General features: G+C 43.0%; 1 protein-coding gene across 3 annotated transcripts; it reads left to right on the forward strand.

Moving 5' to 3' along the window:
- Positions 1-3,230: 3,230 nt before the first annotated feature.
- On the forward strand, positions 3,231-20,953 carry abhd18 (abhydrolase domain containing 18). 3 transcript variants are annotated; one of them, XM_026181673.2, is made up of 14 exons: positions 3,231-3,373; positions 5,498-5,606; positions 8,684-8,768; positions 8,852-8,952; positions 12,049-12,124; positions 13,637-13,721; positions 14,109-14,136; positions 14,520-14,658; positions 15,285-15,374; positions 15,921-16,022; positions 16,305-16,504; positions 17,044-17,177; positions 19,292-19,454; positions 20,030-20,953. In XM_026181673.2, exons 2-14 carry the CDS (start codon positions 5,515-5,517, stop codon positions 20,085-20,087), a joined length of 1,353 nt encoding a protein of 450 aa, XP_026037458.1. In that variant the 5' UTR covers positions 3,231-3,373; positions 5,498-5,514; the 3' UTR covers positions 20,088-20,953. The 3 variants fall into 3 exon arrangements, with proteins under 3 accessions (XP_026037458.1, XP_080160412.1, XP_026037480.1); XM_080304286.1 differs by having other exon boundaries at positions 20,034-20,953; XM_026181695.2 differs by lacking the exons at positions 13,637-13,721; positions 14,109-14,136; positions 14,520-14,658.

The raw sequence follows: 20,953 nt of genomic DNA on the forward strand, positions 1-20,953 counted from the left end.
GCTGGATATTGGTGGGGACATGTCCCTTCCGTCCATGCCAAATCGACGCCCTTGCCCGAATAGATTCAATCCATGATTCGATTCGATTTGGGGAAATTTGGCCTCAGTCAGCAATATTATAATTTAGATCATGCATCTGTATAATGAAGACACTGGACTCAGCAGTTCGAGTGAAGTTCACCAACTTTACTTCGTTTCCCGGAAGTCCCCCCCCCCCCACACACACACACACACAGCCTTATGGGTACAGTAGTCTCCCGCTACACCTCCTCCCTTTAGCTAAAGACATACTTCATAATGACTCACTCAGCTCACAAGAACAGGAGTGCAGAGCATTATCAAACGTTAAAATGATACACATCTCTCACTTGTTCACTTACATTTAAACGAAACACACAATTGTAAACATCTCTAACAGCCTAAGCCAGCTTTGAATAGGCCATGAATGGATGCCTTCAGAGAATTACACATCCAATCTTACAGGAGGTCTCACCACTCGACCAGATCTGGTAACAGTCCCTGTTGGTGTGAGGTGGCTCCTCTCCTTAGAAAATCCGTCTGTAGATCTGGGAGCACTGGCAGGTCCAACTACTGCTCCAGTGGTTCCTTCAGTAGTAATCCACACCTTCTGTCCTGACTCTGTCTGCGGTTGTGGTGTTTTGCCTGCTCACGCCTCCCCTTCTCATCCTTCCTGCGAAAAGCCTGTAGGTCGGGCCACTTTGGCACCAGCTTCGCTGCAGCTTGTGGCAGAGAGGTACGCAGGTGTCTCTCCATGAACAACTGTGCCAGTGAGAGCCCATGTTCCAGTGGGGTGGCCCTGCACGCTAGCAGTGCTCTGCTGTAGTCACAGTCCTTTCAAGTCTTTAATGGTACGAACAGCACGTTCTGCCTCCCCGTTGGCTTGGGGGTACCTGGGGCTGCTCGTTTCATGTGTGAACTGGTACTCTTTAGCAAAGTGCTTGAACTGTTCTGATGAAACTTGCGGCCCGCTGTCCGATACCACAGTCTCGGCAACTGCATGTCTTGCAAAGGCCTCTTTTATAGCATTAATAGTGACCTCTGCTGTTGTGTGTCTCAGTTCAGCAAGTACCACGACCAGATTTGGTGTGTGGTAGTAACAGGTAAATGAACTTTTTTTTTTAATGATTTGAATATATATGAATGCTTGTGCATGAATACACAAACAATACACATATGCTTTCATGCTTTCAATTGTGTAATTTACGTGATCTAGGTCAGCGGTCTCCAACCTTTTTTGCGCCACGGACCGGTTTATGCCCGACAATATTTTCACGGACCGGCCTTTAAGGTGTCGCGCATAAATACAACAAAATAAAACTAGTACCGGTACCGAAAAAAAGAAGATTTATTCATAACACACTGAAAAGACCCAGGGAAACCGAGTAAACGATAAAGACGATAATAAAATAACGCTGAAAACCGATAAAAACCCTGAAAACCAGACATTTCACACCTGAGCCTCAACTCTCGCGGCCCGGTACCAAACGACTCACGGACCGGTACCGGTCCGAGGCCCGGGGGTTGGGGACCGCTGATCTAGGTAGCTCTGTTTTGGAAGTTCAGTTCAAGCTAGAAATGTGTTTTGAAGTTTGTACGTGTTTTGTCTCTAGGGGCCACCACATATATTTATATATAAACATATATAAATAAAAATACTTTTTTTTTACATTAGTAATTCCTTTTGTGCATAATTTTATATTATTGTTAATAATAAATGAATTAAAGCAACAAAACAACCTGCAGAGCCGGTTCTCTAAAAAGAGCCGGAAATCCCATCACTACTGGACTCAGCACGTTCGGGTGAAGTTCACCAACTTTACTTCGTTTCCCGGAAGTACCCCCCCCCCCCCCCCACACACACACACACACACACACATACACACACACACAGCCTTATGGGTACAGTAGTCTCCCGCTACAGCATCAGTACATTTCCACATTTTTATATCTATAAAAAGGAAGCTGACACTTGCCAGACTTTATCAGAGCTGTGAGCATCACAGCAGAGGCCTTTGTGTCAAAGTAGCTGAAGATAAAACACAGAAAAACATGAAGGTGATTTTCCTGTTCTGGGATTTTATAAAAATATTCTGCAGTAGATCAAAAAACGAAAGAAAACCATTAATCAGCATATGAACATTACCTGATGCTGCTGAAGTGAAGCAGAGCAAAGTTACAGCGGTTTGATTAGAGACACAGCTGAGTGTTTTGCAATTTTGCATAATTTTAAAAAGTTGAAATTTGTTCAGTATTGAACAGCAGAAATGAGGTTTTCTTTTCGGAAGTAAGTAAAAGTAAAAAAACAGCGGCCCACAGCGCTGCAAACAACGGTAGACTTGTGCGTAACAAGCAAGCGAATAATGCAGAAAACAGATTTTTAGACGGGAAACTGTTCTTGAAGTACAGAGAGAGAGAGAGCTGTGCATGAAGTGTGGTGGAAGCAAAACAGCGAAAGTCAGAGTGAATTCATGACGATGCTGATCAAATGTGAAGCGCAGTTTGCTGCTTCTTTTGCTGCTGGTTTGGTGAATTTTGGTTGGAGAGAGATAAAACCTGCAGCTCAGAATCAGCGCAAAAAGGGCGCAAACACAAAGCGCGGGCCCGCCGAAACAGTGTCCGTGCCGTCTGTGGGACATCTCACTGATCCTGATGCTGTTTACGTCTTTGTGCAGAATCCGTGTTTCTGCTCTCATTTACGGTTTTAGCTGTTTGGTGGTTGTTGAAATTTTGTGAGGTTTAACCTGAGATTCTGGCTTTTCGGGCAAAATAAATTTATAATAAAAAAGATGGATTCAGTTATTCGTCCCTCCTAAGCCAGGGGAGGAGCTGGAAGTGTGGCCAGTCAGCATGCTGCTTCTACCCGGCAGCCGTGTCTGTTGCTGCCACAAAAAACGGATATAAGAAATAAGGCAAGAAAGTAATTAACCCGCTGATGAAAATGGCTTGTAAAATATTCCGTTGTCGTCCGGGGAACAGTCGCTTATTTTTTATTTCATTTTATCGATAATAATAATAATGATCTTACAGATTTTTTAAAAAATATTTCTATCTTTAAAAAGTCATGTTTGATACTCTGAACTAAACACGCGTCTTTTAAAATTCAATTTCTTCCGAAAATGTCTGAAAATGTGGCGAATCTGAAACTTGGAGCTTGTTCTGACAGGTTGTACCGTTAACAAACATCAGATAACGTGAAAACCGGTTAATCTGGAACACCGGAAGTTCCGACCGTTTTTTCCTTTAAATTGCGACCATTCCTCCCAGTAGCTTGACGAAGTCACTACATTTGCCTTCCTTAGCTCAACTAGCCGTGCGAGCAAAGCCAGAGATATACGTTCGGGTACAGACTGAGGTAGTGCTGTTGTTTCTCTCTGTGTTTGCATGGTTTGAAACTCGCTAATGAATGACTAAGGCGAAGTTTGCTAACTTACAGCTAGCAGCAAGTTGAAACGCGTGGCGGTGTCCGTCGTACAGCTGGTCTCTGCGTTATATTGTCAGCGTGTTGTTGTTATTACAGTTACTACCCACAGCGACCAGTGGAAGACGATATAGCGTTTTATGCTGTAACAAGGTGATGATTATGCATGGAAATGGAAATTACGAGTCACCCCGTCATTGTACCGCACATCACTGACAGCTTTGTTCTGATTTGTTTCTGTCATAAAACTAAAGCGCCGTCGTGATCCGAGTATGTGGAGGAAGTATTTCCTCTGAAGGCTCACTGTTAGAAATGTGCACTAATCAAGCTTTAGGTCAAGTCAGCCGCCAGACCTCCCTGACGACCTCTGCTCATGTCAGTGTTGTCAAATCTCGCGAGAAGAGCTAGAGTTGAGAAGTCACATGAAATATATAAATTTGTTTATGTTCTTATATCTGCTCAGTTTCAAATGGCAATGCAACCAACCGGGGAAATATCACTTTATGAAGAGAAATGTGATACGTTTCATCAGAGTAGTGTAATGGGAGATCTGCATGATCCTTCAGATTACTCGGCAGCTCTGTTCTGTCACATCTTAAATGTACTCTGTTGGACTGAGATCTGCGCCCTATTCCAGGAAGATGGCTAAAAATGAGTCTGTTAACTGTGAGGTGGTGGCTGACAGACTATGTGAACGTAACATGCTCGCTGGCAGATTTTCTTCCTGACTTATCCCTTCCTGCTGCACCTCAACCAGCTCTCTGACACTCTTTCCTCATTCATAAAGTCACTGCCAAAGTGCACAGTTTGTTATTTTGTTATATCTGGTTTGCTTTTTTTGTACTTAACATAACTGCTTTTACAATAATTCACTCATATGGACAGAGACTTTAAGAATAAAATGTTTTGTCTCCATCTTTCTAACCCTGCCTCAGTAGATGATCATGCTTATGTCAGCCAGTTTTCCTGCAGTCGTCATTCATGCTGTAATCAGTCACACTGATTGAGAAAAGGTCTGTCACATTAGGGAACTGGCACATGTTTGAGTGAAGACTAGGCTGAAGTTATTTTAAGACTTAAGTGGGATGAAATGTGTTTCAGAGCGAGTTGTTAAATACAGGATGCTCAACTGTTTATGTTGAATTTGTTCACAAGTTAACATTCAGCCATTAAATGCTGGCAGAGTCTGAACCTCAATGTATTTTCCACTGAAAATATCCTAAATCAGTCTTGATTTTTCAAAAATGATTATTAACAATATAATAACCTGAATTAAAAGGTTTGAGCAGACATGGTTAGCTGTCTGTATATTCAAGGAGACATTAAAATAGGAATAAAAAAACAGAATTAGGAGTGTTGGCATGTAAGTGGTGCTCAAGCAGCTGTTCAGTGTTCCAGTGTTATTAGACCCAACGTTTGATAATGGTCAGCTAATGGAGTTAGCAACGTTTTCACCCTTTAGCATCATGTTGGCCAAGTGGTTAGCAAACAGAAACTTGTCTATTACGATGCTAAATCACTAAAGCTTATTTACTTGCTAATGCTAGCTTTTTTCCATACCAAGCACTAGTCCTAACTGATCTCAGGACAGTGAAAGCAGACCCATTGGCAGCTTGTCTCGCAGGTTGCTCTCCCATCAGTTTACTGTCATAGACCAGTGGTTTATCCATAATGTACATGCACAAACCACCAGAAAAACACTGCTGGCCTCTGAGCTTACTGAGTTCCAGCCGTTATCACTGTGAGAAAGACACGCTTTTAAAACAGATGCAAACTACTGTTTCCTGTGAGATTTGAAATTCCCTTTGTCTTCATGTATCCTCATCTTTACATTGGACATTCAAGCACTTCCTGCCTTGCTTGTCCTGACAGAACACGACTGACTCAAAGGAATCGGTGCTCGTAGAGCGACTCGTTTAACCTTTTTTGGGGGAGGTATATTGCTCAGTTGTCAAACAAAGATGTATTAGCATCTGACTTTTTTTTGTTATTTTCTGTTCTTAACAATCCTACAGGAAGTAAGCACTTTCAGAATAAAGCATGTCCTTCTCTTTGTAGATGCCAGGGGCTGGTCCATGGGTGTGAGCCGACTGGATGTATTCTACCGAAGGCTGCTCCTCACCAAACTCTTTATTGGGGGATGGGGGAAGCCTGAAGACCTCAAGAGGTATGAAGCATTTTGTCATGGCCCTTTCACATAGGACGGGGCATGCACTGCACTCTGAAACCCAATGTTTTCTGTACGTGCACCAAACAATAACTGTTTCCCGCCTGCGTTTAGCAAGTGCAGCGCAAGTGTCCTGTCGGGGAGTACTGCAGTTGTGCTAAATTCAACCACACAGTGAAGCCAACCACAGAAGAAAAGTTGATTCTTTGTGATATCAGAATCAGAAAGGGTTTTATTGCCAAATGTTGAGCAGGTTTACAACATTAGGAAATTGCTGCGGTACTTAGTGCAAACATACTGTCATAAATTACGCTTAAATAAACATAAAAATTAAAAGTGCTAAGTAGATAGATATATACATGAGTGCAGGTGGTGATCAGTGCCAAACATGGAATGATGCAGTGAACACAGCGTAGGGTCATGTGTTAGTGGCGGGAACAGTCATACGGTTATTGTTCATGTGTCCAACAGCAGAGGGGAAGAAACTGTTCTTATGGCGAGAGGTTCTGGTGCGAATGGACCGGAGCCTCCTGCCTGAGGGGTGGAATTGTAGATGCCCACTTTACTCTACAGGGTGGGCCATTTCTATGGATACACTGTAATAACATGGGAATGGTTGGTGATACTAAAGTCCTGTTTGTGGCACATTAGTATATGTGAGGGGGCAAACTCCTCAAGATGGGCGGTGACCATGGTGGCCATGTAGAAGTCGGCCATCTTGGATACAACTTTAGTTTTTTCAATAGGAAGAGGGTCATGTGACACATCACACTTATTGGTAATGTCACAAGAACAACAATGGTGTGCTTGGTTTCAACGTAACTTTATTCTTTCATGACTTATTTACAAGTTTCTGACCACTTATAAAATGTGTTCAATGTGCTGCCCATTGTGTTGGATTGTCAATGCAACCCTCTTCTCCCACTCTTCACTCACTGATAGCAACACCGCAGGAGAAATGCCAGCACAGGCATCCAGTATCCGTAGTTTCAGGTGCTGCACATCTCGTATCTTCACACCATAGACAATTGCCTTCAGATGACCCCAAAGATAAAAGTCTAAGGGGGTCAGATCGGGAGACCTTGTGGGCCATTCAACTGGCCCACGATGACCAATCCACTTTCCAGGAAACTGTTCATCTAGGAATGCTCGGACCTGCACCCATAATGTGGTGGTGCACCATCTTGCTGGAAAAACTCAGGGAACATGCCAGCTTCAGTGCATAAAGAGGGAAACACATCATCATGTAGCAACTTCAAATATCCAGTGGCCTTGAGGTTTCCAGTGATGAAGAATGGACCCACTATCGTTGTTCCCCATATACCACACCAAACCATCACTTTTGTTGTTCCAACAGTCTTGGAGGGATCCATCCAGTGTGGGTTAGTGTCAGACCAATAGCGGTGGTTTTGTTTGTTAACACCATTCACATAGAAGTTTGTCTCATCACTGAACAAAATCTTCTGCGTGAACTGAGGGTCCTGTTCCAGTTTTTGTTTTGCCCATTCTGCAAATTCTGTGGCCGATCTGGGTCATCCTCGCTGAGATGCTGCAGTAGCTGGAGTTTGTAAGGGTGCCATTTGTGAGTAGCTGATATCCGCCGAAGGGATGTTGGACTAATGCCACTCTCCGGTGACATGCGGCGAGTGCTACGCTGTGGGCTCATGCTGAATGAAGCTAGGACAGCCACTGATGTTTCTTCATTAGTGACAGTTTTCTTGCGTCCACATTTTGGCAAATCCAACACTGAACCAGTTTCACGAGCAAGCAGTTTGCTGACTGTAGCATGGGAGATGGGTGGTCTCGTAGGGGGTCTTGCATTGAAATCTGCTGCAATGACCCGGTTACTGCGTTCACCAGATATCAACACAATTTCAATCCTCACGTGTTAACCTCTTCGACATGTCAATGGCTGTGAACAAAGAGAAACTTGTAAATAACTCATGAAAGAATAAAGTTACGTTGAAACTTGGGAATACATTAACTGACAGTATGTCTTGAAAAGTGTTATAACTAAGTTTAAGGACATAATTCCTCCTCTGTCATGCTCTTCAGTACTGTGCACCACACAGTACCCAAACCCTCCACACAGGTTGATCATCTCGTTAATAGACTTACATCCTCACTGTGTACGACTCTGGATATGCTGACCCAAAAACAAAACCTCAAATCACAAGTACTTGACTCTCTTATGTCTTAAACACACATCGTAAAGCAGCTGACTCATAAGCTTGAGAAGAAATGGTGTCTTAGTAATTTAGAAGATCTTCATTCAGCCTGGAAAAAGAGTTTGTTGCTGTACAAACAGCCCTCTGCACAGCTAGGGCATTTTCCTGCTCATCACGCATTGAAGAACAACCCTGAGTTTCTCTGCAGTACTGTAGCTGATGACCAGTTAACTGCTTTACAGACACACAGCTGCTCTTTCAAGAGTTTTGGAAATTAAAAGGAAGGATTGGCCTATAATTAGCTAAGAGAGCTGGGAGGAGTAATGCACAGTTTAATTACTACCACCTTAAAGGTTTGTAGCCCATCAGTGGCATAGACTGATCATATTTAAGACTGAAGCATTAATTAATGGTAGTACTTATTTGGGCAGCTTAGAATTGAATCTAATAGACTTGATGGTTTGGAGGAAGTGATAGTTGAAGTTAACTCTGGATCAGTCAGTGTCAGTCTTATGTAAGGCAGCTGGGGTTGGTTCTTCAGTCAGTGATGAACAGGAAGGTGTCTTAGCTTTTTTTCTATAATTGTTGGTTTATCATTATTTTATATTGTTCTAGGCTAAATGATCTTCTAAATTAGTGAGACCCCCCAAGAGGGTCATGGACCCCCTCTTGATCCTCTACCCAATCACACGAGCCAAGGCGTGAAAACGGGTGTGGCTCACAATCAGCCAGGGTGAGGTCATTGTGAAACCCGGCCCCGCCCTATCATGTGATTTCCTAGAGCTAGTGGTGGTCGAGCTGCCTTCGCCCGCACTTCATCAGGTGGTAACCTCCAGCTTACAGTGAGCAGGTCGTGGATGAGATCAGCACGTCCTCAGCTGCAAACTGATGTGTCTGTTTGTTTTGTAGAATCTTTGAGTTTCGAAAGATAATTGGAGACAGAGAGAAGTGCAAGTCTCTGGTTCCTCAGGACTATCCCGTTTATATAAACAAGGTACATCATTTATTTCCTCTCTTTTCCTTCTTGTGCTGTTTTGTTTTTGTATTATTAGTTATTATTTGTGTGTTTGTGTGCAGACAGAGGAGCTTGCTGACTGTCATGTCCAAGAGGGCTTCTTTATCTCTCCTCTGGAGCATTTGGTTCCTGGGATCCTGCCACAAGAGGCTGTAAAGGCCAGGTACAAGAGGTGCTGTTGTTTGCCACTGCAATGAAAGGAGACAGAGAATAGACAGGAGAATGGGTTGTTTCCGAGTTTGATGCGGTGCTTTGTCCAGAGGGCCAAGTGGATGCTGGTTTAGGGTCTTTCAAACATACAGACGGGGTTTTAAAATAAAGTTATTCAGTTATTGTTTTAAACTTGAAACATTCATTGAATAACCTTTTTTTAATGAATATTTTCTGTTATAGTTACAGGAAAATAAGCTCAGGGTGGCAGACGCATGCAATGACCAGCTAGAGAAAGACGAGATAAAAACAGGAACAAGAAAATGATGCAACATAATGTTCGGCTTAGTTTTCCTTCTTTTCTCCAGCATTGTTACCCTCAAACTTCTTGAACTCGTGACACATATACCCTCTGTCACGTCTGAGGTTTTGCATATCAGCACATGGTTAAAAACATCTTGTTCTTACCAATTTTTCAAATCAGGTAAATACAACCTCAGATGTGCAGAAATTACAGCGTCGTTATTTATTTAACAAAAATTCAGCTGAAGCTGACCCTGCTGTGTAATGGTACCCAGCCATCCTCCTCATGGCTCCATTTTGTTATAATACCACTAACAGCTGACTGTGAAATCTATGGCAGCGACTCGTTGCACAGGTGACATCCTGTCACGGTGCTTTGGTGGAAGTCACTGAGCTCCTGAGAGCGACCCATTCTTGTTTATAGCAGCCGTAAATGGACTGGTTCTTATCTAGTGCTTATCTACTCTACCTGAGCACTTGAGGCGCTCTATAGGGGCGGGTTCCCAGGCAGAGATTAAAGCTAGTCCTAGATTTAAACAGCCAATGCAGACTAACAGAAATCTGCTTCCTCAGTCACGGTATAAACAGTGCCAGACTAAGCCTATTCCTGACTAAACTACGCTTGTTTACTGGAGGGAGATCAGAGCTAGTCCAGGCATAAACTGAAGTTTAAATAGAACGTCCGAGCAGGCAGGTTTAACTTCAGAGTTCATGTTGTTTGGTGAATAACATGGGTTACTTGGAGAATCTCAGAGATGATCAATGAAAACCGTCTGCTAGACAAATTGCTGACAGAAGTCATCCACTGAAGCTTTTTGATGACATCAGTTTTCGAGCTCGTTTCGAATGCATAAAGTAAATGATGTGGAGATCACTTCATTTTGGAACCCAGTCTTTCGCCCAGTAAGTCCAGTAAGTCTCCAGGTGCTCTTAACTTTGTGTCTTTTGGCACCTTCCACAGAGAAGCTGGGGGTTTATGTGGGCTCGGTGAACCAACAGTGTCGTTCACTGTGTGCAGGACCATTTGTGGATTGAGAAGACAGAACATAAACTTCCCAGATGCTGAAACCTGAGTTAATTACAAGTTCTATGAATTTGGGAACTTTCCAGGAGTCATCGGCTGCATCAGTGGAACCACAAAACGTCGCTCCATCCCAGATGCTGAGCAATACAGGAATCCCAAGAACTGGTTTTCCATTAATGTCCAGGGTGTATGCACTCCCCAGTTACAGTTTTCAAATATTCTTTCATGTTTGAAAGGTGTCACTCATGATTCCTGGATTTTAACTCATCACTGTGTTTGGAAGAGGAGATGATCATTATTGTTGCTTGGTGACAGTGGGCGTGCTCAAAGTTTTTGTTTACACCACACCTGAATTACACCTGAGCAAAGGTGCTACAGCCATATGCACACTGGGAGTCTAGTGGAGCACGTTTGGAGGAGTCGTTTTCAGAGTGCACTTCGATTCACACCAAGAAGCTGCTGCATTGTCATTAATGCAACAGCTGCTCTTCATAACTGCCTGAACAGCATGGATGCCCAGACCCTCCAATACTAGACCTTCACTTCCAACAAACCACAGAGGAGGCCTGACAGAGGAACGTTTGCATTGTGCTGCTTTAAGTAGCAACTTTTGACTAGCACTGGTGTTTTAAATGTTCTTAACTCCTATACAAACAATAAGAGTGTTTCTGCAATTTGCCTTAATTTCTATTAAATAATTAAAGATAGAGCAGGGCGATATGACCAAAATATTTATCACGATATACATTTGAAAACTTGCCATAACGATATAACTGACGATATAATTGACACGAGACAAAATACTTTAAGACTCCACAACTTTATTAGTGCAAAAAACAAACAAACCCATCAATGTATTTTCACTTAAACAAGCAGCTTTTTTTAAGTGCATTAAAGTTATATAAACATTTAACAGTGCAAATTCCTTGCTGACAGTTTAACCAAAAGGCATTTCCAGTGGAAACTGGCCGACACATCCTCAGCATAACCAAGTATAATATCGACAACACTTAAAAAGAGGTCATACACACACAATAAGGTAATATTATGTTGAAGCACAGTACGTATCACTCCGTCAGGCTCCGCCTACGATAGCCGTAACGCTCCGACAATCCATCAAGCGGTGCGGCTTCGTAGCTCAGCAAAGTCGTACTGAAACATTTGACAGATTTTCGAGCGCCGTGCACATAAAATCAGTTCGAGGTCAGTAAACACAACCAGAGTTCATACATAAGGCACACGGGATTATAAGGGGCTCTGTCGACTTTCAGAACAATCAAAGGATTTATTTTAAGTGCGCCGTATTTTCCAAACAACACGGTAATAACGGCGGCCCGCTAGCATGCGCTACCAAAAATAGTGCTTTGTTGTGTGTCTGACGGAGGAAAGCTAAACCAGTTCCACACCAGTGAAGCTGCATTTTTACAAACCAGTTCAGGTTCATCGTTTCATTCAACGATCCACTTTCGCTCTTCTCATTCTGCGTCGCCGCCATGCGCATGCGCATTTTACCCACATTCTATCGCCATATTTCATTTTCTTATCGTTGCCCAACATTACCGTGAACGGTGTGATATGGCCCAGCCCTAATTAATGATATAGTTTAATGTGCCATGTTCTGCTCCATCTGAGGTTGTATTTGCTGAATTTGGAGCTAGCCACATGAGTCGTTAGGGCTGAAATGTAAGCTGTGTTTGTGCTGAAAATGTTTGAAGAGGATTTACTTATGCTGTGGGAATGCTGCCTGTAGACCTGCGGCTCTCATCGTTTGTGTTGTTCCAGGTTCCAGTTCATAGTTCCTAAGAGATGGCAGAAGAACAGACCAGTATGTATCCACTTAGCTGGGACTGGAGACCATGTAAGACTCTTACCTTTATTTTAATATGAATGTGCTCCCAGGCAGCCGCCACAGAACTCATAATGCTGAAACAAATACTTACAATACCAAACCAAAAAAATAAAACCATGTAAGTCCAGAGTTGTGCTGATGGATTTCTGTCTTTGCCACAGCAGCTTTTTCTTTATCAAGTAGAAAAACAGTTGTAGTTCTAACTTCTTTACACTGACAGAAGCGGAGTTTGACTGGTCCAGACCATCTAAGATCAAAGTGGGCCATAAAGGCCACTGACAATCTTGTTTTCCTTTGAAATAACAACGAGCAGTGTTCACTTCCCTCCCACAATCATGTAAAACAAAGCACATGGATATAAAGAAAGTAGCTTTTTATCACCAAGTATCTCATCCATTATCAGGCTATAGGACAGAGTCCCAAACACAGAGTAACCTGTAACGTTTCGATGTGCTCTGATGTTCAGCAGCTCTCAGAGTGCACCGAGCAGTGAAAGAAAGAATTTATATGACGTGTGCTCGTGATCATCAAATCACAAAATTAATATTTTCTGCAGCAAGACCGACTCACATGTCTTTATTTGCAGCAGCACTGTTATATATGTTCGTGTTGTTTACAGTTCTCTATCCCGTGTGCTTTGATAATGTCACTAACTGCAGCAGGCAGCGCTCACTGGATCCAAGGGGTCAAACTCCCTTCATGTGAATGCACACAGAGGAAGGAAGCCTTGTGTCAGCTGACACAAAGAAACCCAGCTTATGTCGTAGTGAGCCCCCGTGGTTCTAAAACGAGGTGATCCAAACCTCACGTGGCATTTTATCATTGAGTGGGTGAAAAACTACGTAGGCTTTAGCAGTTTGTTAGTCTGGAGCATTAAGGTGTCGATTAACACCAAGGAGGAAAGACCCAGCAGCCATCTGCCTCCACCGATTACAGTGAGCACAAAGGTGGAGGGGGATGATCTGTGTCTGCATCGATACACAGACCCCAGGACCACCCACTCCTCTGTATACCACAACATTAACTGAAATGTGAGGCTGTGTGTCCAGCAGCTGAAGCCTGACCACAGCTGGCTCATGCAGCAGAACAATGATCCCATCCACAGAAGCAAGTCTGTAACAGACGAGCTGAAATGACCCGTCACAGTCCAGACCCCGGATCAACTCCAGTCCTCTGACTTATAGAGAAGAGTGTCGTATGTTTAGTGCTGTTGTTCATTTGAGGTCATATTTGCATAATTATAGAAGCTGTTAGGGACCAGATGATTCCTCAGACCTAAGACTTGTGCTGTGTTTTTGACATTACTGCAAGAAATCCTCAGAAGTTGAGCAGCAGACTTGGTTCAAGGTCCAGATTTACTGTGAAGCAGAGAAACGCGTCAGACGAGAAGATTTAATAAATAAATGGTGTCAAAGTGTGTGGTTAACTCTGGAAACTGACCCCAACAATCTGTAGGATCCAGGAGCTGTGATGATGACCTTTGGAATGCTGTTTCTGTCCTTGTGTTTCTATGACCTGTAGTTTTTCTGGCGTCGGCGGACCCTGATGGCTCGGCCCATGATCAAAGAGGCAGGAATGGCGTCATTACTTCTGGAGAACCCTTATTATATCCTTCTGTTGTCTTCAACAACAACATCGTTTGTTGTTAACTTTCTTTCAAAGTAACTCACGACAAACATGGAAACTCAGTCAGTACGATGGCTGTCGCCGCTGCTGCTGATGAAACAAGCACATGACGAACATGCTGTGGAAAGTTCCCGTAATAACCTGTTTGTAAACAGAGTGTGCACTACCAGCCACCTGTTCAGACACATATTCATAGAGCACTTCTGTTACAGACGCACTTGGATGCATCGATTCACGATCCTGCCCGAGGACACTTGTAGATCAGAGGAGCTGGGAATCGATCCAGTGACCTGATTAGAAGACAGCTGTGTCATGTTGTTGTTTTTATTTAATGTCTGCTACGAACGTTCCTTGACTGATGCTTCACATGGTTATCGAAAACCCAGAGACCAACTGTAAGTTGACTTGATCGATTAAAACCAGTTTGGAAAATTTAGTCGATTTAAAAAAAGTGATTTTTAACTTTGTGACAAAGATTCTCATTTAGTTTTCATGTTTGCAACAAGAAGGAGAAAAGAGGCAGAAACGTCTTCGATGTTTCCAAATCAGACTTATGGGCTGATTCAAACACCTGTTGGCTTTATTTACGTTTTAAATGCAAGGCTGTCGTTTTCAAGCATCGTTTGTTTCTAAACTGATTCATTTGACAAAGCGAGACTGTGTGAGACGCACTGAGCTGTTGGATGTTGTTATAGAAACAGACTTCACGGCTCGATTTTTCTCAAAGGTCAAATGAACGTATCGTAAATTGAATATAGATATCATTTGAGTGTTTTAGACGATCCAGTCTAAAAAATGTGTCGGACCTGTTTGTGATGGGCGGGGCTTTGATCCTGGAATCAACAGTCCTGCTTCGCTGGCTGGAGAGAGAAGGATACTGGCCCCTGGGAATGACGGGCATCTCTATGGGAGGATATGTGAGTCAAAGAAACTTGTCAAATAACATTTTACCACTAAATGTTTAGTTGTCGATCTTGTTATACGAGAGAGCAGCATCTTATTCCAACTTTGTTTTATTGATTTCAGCCACGACATACAAAGTTAGCAACAGCAAACCCCCATCCGAATTCTCCCCCTACCAGGTCCACACGAGACAAGACGCCGCAGAGATCCAGTCTCAACACCCATACACACCCATACACACAACAAGCATAACAAGAAGGACCAAACTAAACAAAAGGAGAAAAAAAATAAAGTAAAAATAAGATCAAATAAAAAAACACCAAACTTATGATGTCGCCTCGCTCAGTTCACTTCAGTCTCAGGAAGTAAAGTGATGGTGTCCACCAGTAAGAGACATGATTTCCAGGTTTTGTTACATTTCCTAATAAAACCTTTGAGAGAGAATCTAAGTTTAAGTTAAAGAGTACGTCCCCCACCCAATGGGCTCATGTTGGGGGTGGGGAATCTTCCACTTCAACAGAACAAGCCTCCGAGTTCGTAAAGTGGGACAGAGCAGCATCTTGGTTTCATTTGGGGAAAGAAACTTGCAAGCCCAGTGTTATCTCTCTAAAGTGTGTCACTTGTGTGTCTTTGTGTCCAGATGGCGTCCCTGGCAGTGACCAACTGGCCCAAACCCATCCCTCTAATTCCCTGTTTGTCCTGGTCCACAGCCTCCAGTGTGTTCACCACGGTCAGGAGCAGTTCTACCTGCTGTACATCTATAAGGACACATTCACTTATTATTGCTTTCATACTGTTTCTGCCTGCAAAGCTGCTGTTACTGATCCAATACTAGTGTTAAATTCATGGTTCAGAGTCTGAGTGCAGCTGAAACTGGGAGTCAAATTGTTTCAGTTTGTCAAAATCAGATAAGACTGTTGATACTCAGTCTGGCTGAGCTGACATTTATTGATCTTTCAGGAGTTTATTTGTGGTGAAGACTTTAAAGTGGAATAAAATATTAATATATAAATTTTTTATAGCACTTTTTTGGGCGTGGTCGATTTGTGGCTCTAAGCCCGATAGTGTATGCATTTTTCTAGGACCCTCCAGGGGTTAAAGTTGTATGTTTATCTGCATTTTGATCATTTCTTGAGCAGGAGGAACAGTTAATGACTGAAAAATGTGCGTGTGTGTGTGTGTGTGTGTGTGTGTGTGTGTCTGCATGTGTGCGTGCGTGTCTGCATGTATGTGTGTGTGTGTGTGTGTGTGTGTGTGTGTGTGTGTGTGTGTGCAGGGTGTGCTGAGTAAAGCAGTGAACTGGACACAGCTGGAGAAGCAATATGCAATTAATTCACGGTATGAAGAGGAGATCATCAAGCTGCTGGAGTACTGTGGGGTAAGTGTTCCTGCAGTTTCACAGGAGTACAGAATATTACTCGGATTACTTTCACAACTGTACGAGTACAACTGACTGGAGAAAGTACCCGTGTCTTCCTTTCATCACTCCCTCTGCACACACTAATACGCTGGTAAAATGTTTTTTGCAAAGATTGAATTTTTCTTTGTTTACTAAAAGAAGAAGTTAAGTGTGAAACTGTGCTTGTTGTGTTTTTGGTCTTGTGTCATACGTGTAACACATGCATGACTACATCTTTTGCTGCGTGTCCACTGCTGGTAGGCTGATTCCTTTAAGATGGGTCCCAAACTTGTAACGAATGTGGACGAGCATTTCCACGAGCTGTCTGAAGACCACAAACTGTCAGTGAGCCAGTGCAGCAGAGTGGACGGAGGACGTGACTGTGGTGGGGCCACAGACGGAGCAGAGCATCTGTTGTCACTGGGGAGCAGTGTTGGAGCAAGCTTCGAAACTCTGCCAACGTGAGTGTTCGATCACTACACCTGCTGATGCGTTGGAATGTTTATAACATTTGAAACTGGTGTGTAATCACACATTAATGCTGCATTGTAAGAGTACAGGTGTTTTAAGACTTGCTGTCGAACATCTGGTTGAGCATCTGTTGCATGTTTCAAACAGTGCACAGTAACATGCAATTTTCCATCAGTATAAACCTGTTACGGTTACAGTATCAACAAACATGGACGTCCAGTATCGTGCAAAAGTCTTGAGCCATTTCCATTTTCCTGTTTTGCTAGGAAAATGTGAAAAAGGGTCAGACATGTGAAATGCATTAACTTAATAGTATACAGTGCACTGTAGTATACAGTGGGGAAAATAATAACTTGATCAAGTGTGCCAAGCTTCTGCAGGCAGGTTCCACAGCCACAAACATTTGACCGAAGGATGCAAAGAAGCTGTGAAAGTGATATCGATAATGGAATAAGAATAAGCAAGTCTTATCCCCAGTGAGAATGTTTCATTATTAAGGGACATAAAACCGTTTCTTCTGTCTCCTCAGAGCTCTTGGTGGATATAACGCACACGGGAGAAGGACGGATCCCGCCGAATGTTGTCGTCCATCTTTACACAAAGAATCTATAAGTTTCATGAAGGCAGTGATGGATGAGTGCACACACATGGCCAACTTCTCTGGTGAGTGCTGCAGTGAATGATTACACCTCTGCTTAAAGAAGAACAAGCGAAGAATCACAACACTGAATTAATCCCTGTGGTCAGAGTTGCTCCCGGACATGAAGAACAGTAACTGGATAATACAACATATTACAAAGTTACAAAATATATATACAAGTAGGGATGGGTACCGGTGTCCTGACATAAACGGTAGTAACCAGACCGAAAAGCAGCGCACATTTCGGTGCTTTATTTCGGTGCTTTTTTTTCCTGAGCTGTGATACACTTCTAGCCAATCATTTTACGTTTCCGAGGATAGTAGGCGGGGCCAGGTACGTACGTTCTTTTAGAGCAGAGCAACAGATTAAAAATGCCCAAGGCGAAGCGGTCAAAGTCTGGCTGTACTTCACAGCAAAATATGCAAACTCAGCAACAACAAGTGCTTTAAGCTGATACTGTGATACTGTCAAAGGAGGTAACAACTCAAATCTGATGAAACACCTGGCGACGCATAGCGGTTTTTTTTAAAAGCCCAGAAATGCGCCGTATTTGATAGCTTGCTGCGAGACCTCACACATCTACTGCGGGTGGGTTGCCTGTTATGCAACATCCCCCAAAACACGAAGAGGAGAGTCCTGGCCCCTAGCCCTGCCAGTATAGCAGAAATGATGAGGATGATGATGCAGCAGCAGCCGTTCTTCTCTGCGTGAGTAACTTCATGTTGTTCGTGTGTAATTTACGTTGAGTAGGCTAACCACGTTATTACATTAATGCATGTAAGGTGAACTAGCAAACATCATCATAGCTACATGCAGCTGTCTTCTTGTTTGATGGCAGATACTCCCTTCATCCTGGCCAAAAAGGCTAAAATGACCAAAGAAAAAGTGGAAAACAGTTAAACATGAGAGGTTTAGGACAAAGTTTGTGTTTTCCATTGTTTAAGCACTGCTTCCAGCCAAGAGTGATGCCATATATGCCCCATAGCTGCAGAAAAGGCTAACATTGTTATCTTTTTACAAAAAACAGCTGAACATGAGAGGACCAATTTTGTGTTCTCCATTCTTTAAGCACCGTTTAAGCACCGGCACCGTTTCAAAAGTACCGATTTGGCACCGGTATCGGATAAAACCTAAACGATACCCATCCCTATATACAAGTATATTCTACACATGCCAGTATATAACACAAATGTATATGGTTGTTGTCAGCAGCACATCACAGCCGTCAGAAATGGTTTTGACCAATAAGGTTGCAGGTGGTGTCGTTACAGTTGGCGGTGATACTAAAGAGCTGATGCTGTGATAAAAGCGTTGGCTGCTGACGTTTGATGAATTGAAGGTCGTGATGGTCATACTGGTTTGTTTGTTGCCATTAAAGTGTGGATACTGGAGCATGGCACAATGAGTGAGACTACTGACGCCAAAACAGAAAGATGGACAATGACACCACGAAGGCGTTGGCTTGTAAAATTGAAACCGTATAGAAGGAATATCAGCCAAGTGTGGAAAGAATTAAGAGACTCGCAACAAGCTGATGAAAAACGATGTTCTCCTCAGATCAGAGAAACTCAGCACCGTCTTTTTCGCACCTGTAGAGCCTTTGTTTAATCTGCTTTTACACAGGAAGTGTCAGTTTTCTGCTCGTTGCTAAAATAGAGACTTGTCCCACCTGTGTCCTCGCTCCTTGGGCCGTATGTAGACAGTTCCTTACGAGCTCTTTTGTCTCTGTTACTTGAACAGTACACAATCTCCAGCGTGATTATTTTTACTTTTAATATTGTGTTCAAAGGATTTATTGAATGTTTGATACTGATACACCATCAAAAGGCACAGAAGATCAGTTCTGCTGCTGGATGAACGACACAGGGATTGTAATCATTCTCCAGGATTGTCATTGTGAAGCTAGAACACTGTGAGGGAAATAGGATGAGCTTCGTCCTGGCTTATACAAGAAGGTGTGAGGTGAGAGGAGGCACAGGTCACTGCAGAGGACCCAGCTGATCTTCAGTCATGTTTAACAGCTCACTGTTCCTGCTGTGTCTACCACCCTCTTCTGGCAGAAAAGATTTGCATGTGTTTTGCACAAAAGTGAAAGAATGTTGTGTAGATGTCCCTGTGTTTCCCTCTCTGCTGCAGTTCCTGTAGATACCAGTCTCATCGTTGTCGTCCAGGCCAAAGAGGATGCATATGTGCCCCGAACAGGAGTCCTGAGTCTGCAGGAGATCTGGCCAGGCTGTGAAGTCAGATATCTGAGAGGAGGACACATCAGTGCATACCTATTTAAACAGAATATATTCAGGTAAAGTTATAGTGTCGAAAATGATCCAAAAGATGTTTTTTAAGTTTCTCATTTATGCCTAATTAAACTATACTCACACAAAAACATGCAAAATCTGAGAATACACACAATCCATATTTATCTGCTCTATTCTACAAGCTCTAGTTTTGAAACGTTGCTGTTTTATAGCAGAAAGTTGACATTAGTAACAATACAATGAGCGTCATGGACCAGAGCGTCCTTCATTATGAATATGAATTTAGACTAGATGTCAATGCCTGAATGATGTCTCCACTGTACCAAATATGACGTCAAATTCAAAGAAAGTCTAGAAATTGTTCACAGGAGCCAAAGTTGTTTGTAGAAGTGTCACAGCTGCACTTCCTGGTTCAGGCGTGGTACATATAGACAGATAACTGGCTGTGGACGGTTTAACATGTCTGAGAATGTTCGTTAAACTGTGGCTGTTGTCTGGTTAATCTGATGTTAGAGTTGGGCCACCCTCACAGTATTTCACACATTTCATCATTTTTACGTATATGATTTGTTTGTCATGGACAGCTTTGCTACGTTAACGTTACCTGTTTCATTTCCAGACAGGCCATATATGATGCCTTTGACAGATTCTGCGTGAAGTATCCCAACCTGCACTAGCCACTGGAGCCAGGCTGGACGTTTGCCTTCACCACTCTCAGGGTGGCAGCTGAGATCTTTCCTTGTGAGGCACGTGTGACATTTACAGGGTAGCCTCAGAGAAGGTGGAGCTGAGCACGCCTCTTCCTGTTTGTATAAGGCTGTGTGATCTAGGTGTGCGACAAACCTCGCCGTGCATAACTGAAACTGTAGCAGTTTAAAATGTTGTTATGTGCTGTGAAAGAAACATCCGGGTGTCTAGCTTCAGTTTGATAACTGCTGGTGATCATTGATAGCACTGTGTGCAGCTTTTATTGCTCCTGTATCACCAGGCTGCAGGTGTCCTGCTGTTTTCCACTTCTCTTCCTTATCTGACACAACCTTGGATGTGATACTCGAGCCCGAGCCATTCCATATGAAATCACAGAGCTTCCTCAGAACTGACCAGTTTATGTTGGACTGACTTTAGCATATTTGATGAAACCATGAAAGATTCTTACTGAAATTGTGACGGTTGTACAGGTCCCTGAAATTCTTAGGAGCTGGTTGAAATCTGGCTCTTTTTTATTTTGATGCTGACGCTTAAATCTTCGATGATCACATGAACTTTTCTGGGCTGAAAGAAACGTTGAGTACGAGATGTGGGATAAAACACCGGGGGGACGCCGCTCGATCGCTTCTCCCTGGAATGTTGTCCTGATGTCACATGAATCAAATTTAAAGGAGGCTGAAGTAAATGTTAAATCCCAACAAAGTTTGATGGTAATGAAAGTCGAAGCTTTGTCCTGTGTCCACTGTGACTGGTGGACTTTGAGGTTAACTGGCTTCACTGTGTTTGCTGTGCTGCTCACATGTAAAGTGGAAACAAATAAATCTCCTTTCTGACA

The sequence above is a fragment of the Astatotilapia calliptera genome, chromosome 2 (genome assembly GCF_964374335.1).
Source record: "Astatotilapia calliptera chromosome 2, fAstCal68.1, whole genome shotgun sequence".
NCBI lineage: Eukaryota > Metazoa > Chordata > Actinopteri > Cichliformes > Cichlidae > Astatotilapia > Astatotilapia calliptera.

Excerpts from the sequence above, each read along its gene's own strand:
- abhd18 (XM_026181673.2), top strand. The coding sequence starts at position 5,515 with ATGGGTGTGAGCCGACTGGATGTATTCTACCGAAGGCTGCTCCTCACC. Across the intron at positions 16,023-16,304 it reads AGCTGCTGGAGTACTGTGGG|GCTGATTCCTTTAAGATGGG; the intron begins GTAAGTGTTCCT and ends CACTGCTGGTAG. Across the intron at positions 19,455-20,029 it reads TTTAAACAGAATATATTCAG|ACAGGCCATATATGATGCCT; the intron begins GTAAAGTTATAG and ends TTTCATTTCCAG.